This window comes from Zingiber officinale, chromosome 11B, assembly GCF_018446385.1.
Source record: "Zingiber officinale cultivar Zhangliang chromosome 11B, Zo_v1.1, whole genome shotgun sequence".
NCBI classification, from domain to species: Eukaryota; Viridiplantae; Streptophyta; class Magnoliopsida; order Zingiberales; family Zingiberaceae; genus Zingiber; species Zingiber officinale.
In genome coordinates, this window is record NC_056007.1 from 60,306,090 (window position 1) to 60,310,255 (window position 4,166).

The 4,166-nt window shown below is 47.0% G+C and overlaps 1 protein-coding gene across 1 annotated transcript; it reads left to right on the forward strand.

Annotated features, from left to right (window-relative positions):
- The first annotated feature begins 2,371 nt into the window (after positions 1-2,371).
- Positions 2,372-3,965, forward strand: LOC122033950 (polyol transporter 5-like). Its single transcript, XM_042593094.1, has 2 exons — positions 2,372-2,465; positions 2,545-3,965. Exons 1-2 carry the CDS (start codon positions 2,441-2,443, stop codon positions 3,963-3,965), a joined length of 1,446 nt encoding a protein of 481 aa, XP_042449028.1. The 5' UTR covers positions 2,372-2,440.
- The last annotated feature ends 201 nt before the right edge of the window (positions 3,966-4,166 follow it).

Consider the following 4,166-nt stretch of genomic DNA (forward strand, 5'->3'; position numbering starts at 1 on the left):
AAATCCACACATGATACGCTCTCCACCATGAAAAATGCTCCTTCTCGGTAACTACCGAGGTGGAGAAACCTCATAGAAACTCACATAACAAGATACAACACACGCAAGAAGAAAATAGAAGAATACAAAGTAACAACCTCTTCTTGCTTGACCTTGTCGATGTAGCTCGCCTCTTGAACTGTGGAAGTGCAACAACACTTGTCCCCAAGAGCTTCCAAGAACTGGCGAAGAGTAGGCGGAGAAAATTGTGTGCTGGAAGAAGGCTCGAGAGAAGAACTTCTGAGAAGAAAGCTCGCCATGGCTTTATACACTGCGCCTCTAGGGCTCCCAATCGATTGGGCTTGCTCCCAATCAATTGCCACGTGAGATCTGCACCATCCTAGCCGTCTAAAAACTCTCTACCTGCGCAACGGTCATATCCCAATTGATTAGGGAGGCTTGAATCAATCGGTTGATTAATTCAGAGCACCTCTGTGCTCTCGCTGGAAAAGTCCTGAATCGATTGCCCAATCGATTTAGCCTTTCTCGCATCGTGTGAGATTTTCAACCCCCAATCGATCTACCTATTGATTGGCAGTGCCCAATCAATCGACTGATCGATTGGGGATGCTTCTGTGCTTGTGATTCAGGCTCCCAATCGATCAGCCGATTGATTGGATTGTTGTTTATCGCAGTACTCTCCCAATCGATCTACTGATCAATTGAGCTTAGGTTCAATCGATCAGCTAATTGATTGACCACCCTTAACTTTCTTAACTCAAACTCAAGGGTCCCCAAATCCAACATCCAGTCAACCGTGACATGTTGGAACTCCTCATGCCTAACATCCAGTCAACCTTGACTTGCTGGAACTTCTTCACTAAGTGTCCGACCAATCCTTTAACCCACTTGGACTTTTCTCCACGTACTAAGTGACCGGTCAACCTTGACCCACTTGGACTTACAATCTTATGCCAAGTGTCTGGTCCTCCATGTCCCACTTGGACTTCCTTCCACTAGATGTCTGGTCATCCTTAACCCATCTGGATTTCCTTGTGCCAAGTATGCGGTCATACCTTTGACCTAGTTGGACTTCCCAACACCAGGCGTCCGGTTAACCTTGACCACCTGGATTTCCATGTGCCTGGCTTCACTCACTAGATCTTTCCATCATCTTAGGTCCGGTTTGTTCTTTAGCCGACCAGTCATGTACCGAGATACTTGCCTACGAGAAATGGGGAGCTGAGTTTCAGGAGATCTGTTCGATACTTTAAGCTGATCGCCTAGATGATCAAAAACTTACCTTTGAAGTGAGAGACTAAGATCTAGAAGTCCAGCCAAGTTTATAAGAAATGTTACTTTACATTTATCTTTTGTACGTATAAGAGACTAGCATGCTGAGCTATATAAATCTGACTAAAGTTATTCCCGACCGGCTATATGAAGAAGGGCTGACATGTGAGAAAACCCATAGGGTGGTCGACCGGTAGTGGGGTCGATCGGTTATATGCTGAGAGACTTGTATTGAGTGGAAAATTGGATCCCCTTATTCCGGTCGAATGTATGACCGGTCGACTCTGTGGTAAGTCAGACATCCCTTAAAGTCGGTCAACTATTGAATGATCGAATATATAATAGATGTCTTAATACAGGAATGTGGCACTAGGTCCCCTAGGTCTGATCGGCTCAAAGGTTGGTTGTCCTCGTACTGATGGTCTTGATGTTGGGCTAGGAGCAAAGTATTATGGAGAATGACACATTGGCTACCACCTTCCTATGACTTTGATTGTCACATCATCTTAACTTTGACTACCATATCATATCCGGATTCACCTATAACATCCCGTATCACTGGTAAAGAATCGAATTAATTCATAAATTCAATTCATTTATTTGAAAGTTTATTTTTTAAAAAAATATATCAATTAGTTTAGTTAGATCTATTTTGTTTCAGTTATAAATTTTTAAAATTAATTAAATGACCAAATTAATTTTTTATTAAATAATAAAAATTTAAAAATATTAAGATTTTTTAAAAATGTTTATTAAACCAATTAATCTTTTATTTAAAATATTTAATATTTTTTAAAAAATAATTAATTTAGTTATTGATAGAATTAACTAATTTTTTTTTGTCAGTTCAATTTATCTATTTTTCCGATTAGTTTAATTTTAACAAATTCGTTTGATTTTAACTGAATGTTGATCTTTATAGGCTATCAAAAGCAATATTTAACCAAATGCTTAGTGTCGTAATACGCCTATTTAATCCCCCTCGATTGGAGCAATAATCACATCATTGGAACTCTCTCATTTTGGATAATCGAACGAACAGAGAAATATATTAATCATGGCGGACCAGGAAGTAGTAGCCAACAATGAAATGGCTTCTGATGCCCCGGCGGCGCCGGCGAATCCCCGGAACAAGCGCTTCGCCGTCGCCTGTGCCTTGCTCGCCTCCATGACGTCGATAATCTTGGGTTATGGTAATATATATATATACACACATACATTCGTCGATCTAACGTTATAATTTGATGAAATTTAAAAATCGACTGTTTAAAGATATTGGAGTGATGAGTGGCGCGGCGATATTCATAAAGGAGGATCTCAAGATCACTGACACGCAGATTGAGATTCTGCTGGGTATCCTGAATCTCTATTCGCTGGTGGGTTCTTATGCCGCCGGATTCACCTCCGATTGGATTGGACGCCGGTACACTATCGTGCTTGCCGCTGGCTTTTTCTTCGCCGGCGCCCTCCTCATGGGTTTCGCCACGGGCTACGTATTCCTTATGGTAGGGCGGTTCGTGGCTGGCATCGGCGTCGGATACGCTCTTATGATCGCCCCTGTTTACACCGTCGAGGTGGCGCCTGCCTCCTCCCGCGGCTTCCTCACCTCCTTCCCGGAAGTCTTCATCAACATCGGCATCCTCCTCGGCTACGTCTCCAACTTCGCCTTCTCTCATCTTCGGACCTCCATCGGGTGGCGATTCATGCTCGGCGTTGGCGCCATCCCCTCTGTTTTCCTCACCGTCGGGGTGCTCGCGATGCCCGAGTCCCCCCGCTGGCTCGTCTTGCGCGGCCGCCTCCGCGAGGCCAGCCGCGTCCTCAAGATGATCTCCGATACCCCCGACGAGGCGAGGCTCCGCCTCGAGGAGATCAAGGCCGCCGCTGGCATTCCCGCCGAGTGCGACGACGATTGCACCGTCCACAGGGGCAGCGCCGACCTGGAGAAGGCGGTGTGGAAAGAGTTGCTGCTGCGGCCGACGCCAGCGGTGAGAAGGATGCTTCTGACGGCGGTAGGGATCCACTTCTTTCAGCAGGCATCAGGGATCGACTCGGTGGTGCTCTACAGCCCGCGGGTGTTCGAGAAGGCGGGAATCCGCGAGAAAAACAAGCTGCTGGAGACGACGGTGGCAGTGGGGTTCACCAAGACGCTCTTCATCTTGGTGGCGACCTTCCTGCTGGACAGGGTGGGGCGGAGGCCACTATTGCTGGGAAGCACCGGCGGGATGTTGTTCTCCCTGCTGGGGCTCGGCATCGGGCTGACGTTGGTGGATCACGGCCGGGAGGCCGCGGTGGGGCTGTGCGTTGCGTCGATCCTCACCTACGTGGCGTTCTTCTCCATCGGGATGGGGCCCATCACATGGGTGTACGGGTCGGAGATCTTGCCGCTGCGAGTGCGGGCGCAGGGCGCCAGCATCGCGGTGGCGGTCAACCGGGTGACCAGCGGCATCATCACCATGACCTTCATCTCGCTGTACAAGGCCATCACCATCGGAGGAAGTTTTTTCCTGTACGCCGGCGTCGCGGCGGTCGCGTGGGTTTTCTTCTTCACCTGCTTGCCGGAAACGAGAGGGAGAACGCTGGAGGACATTGAGAACTTGTTCGCGATGGGGAAAGACAAAGAGAAGGCGCCGGCAGATGGGGATGAGATGCCGGCGGCGAACTCTACTAGTGCAAATGCAACAGCCCAACGCTAGGAACACAGGCCACTAGTATTAAAATATCACTAAAAATATATATTAATGAAAAGAAGAAAAAAAAAACCTAGTTCTTCCCTGTGTGTAATATTTTGTTGAAGGAGAGAAGATCCAACCTCAGATTGTGTTTCTCTTATTTACGGTGATCTACTGTGACTAGTGGAAATCCATCATCTGTCAAATTAATCTGAATAAATGATG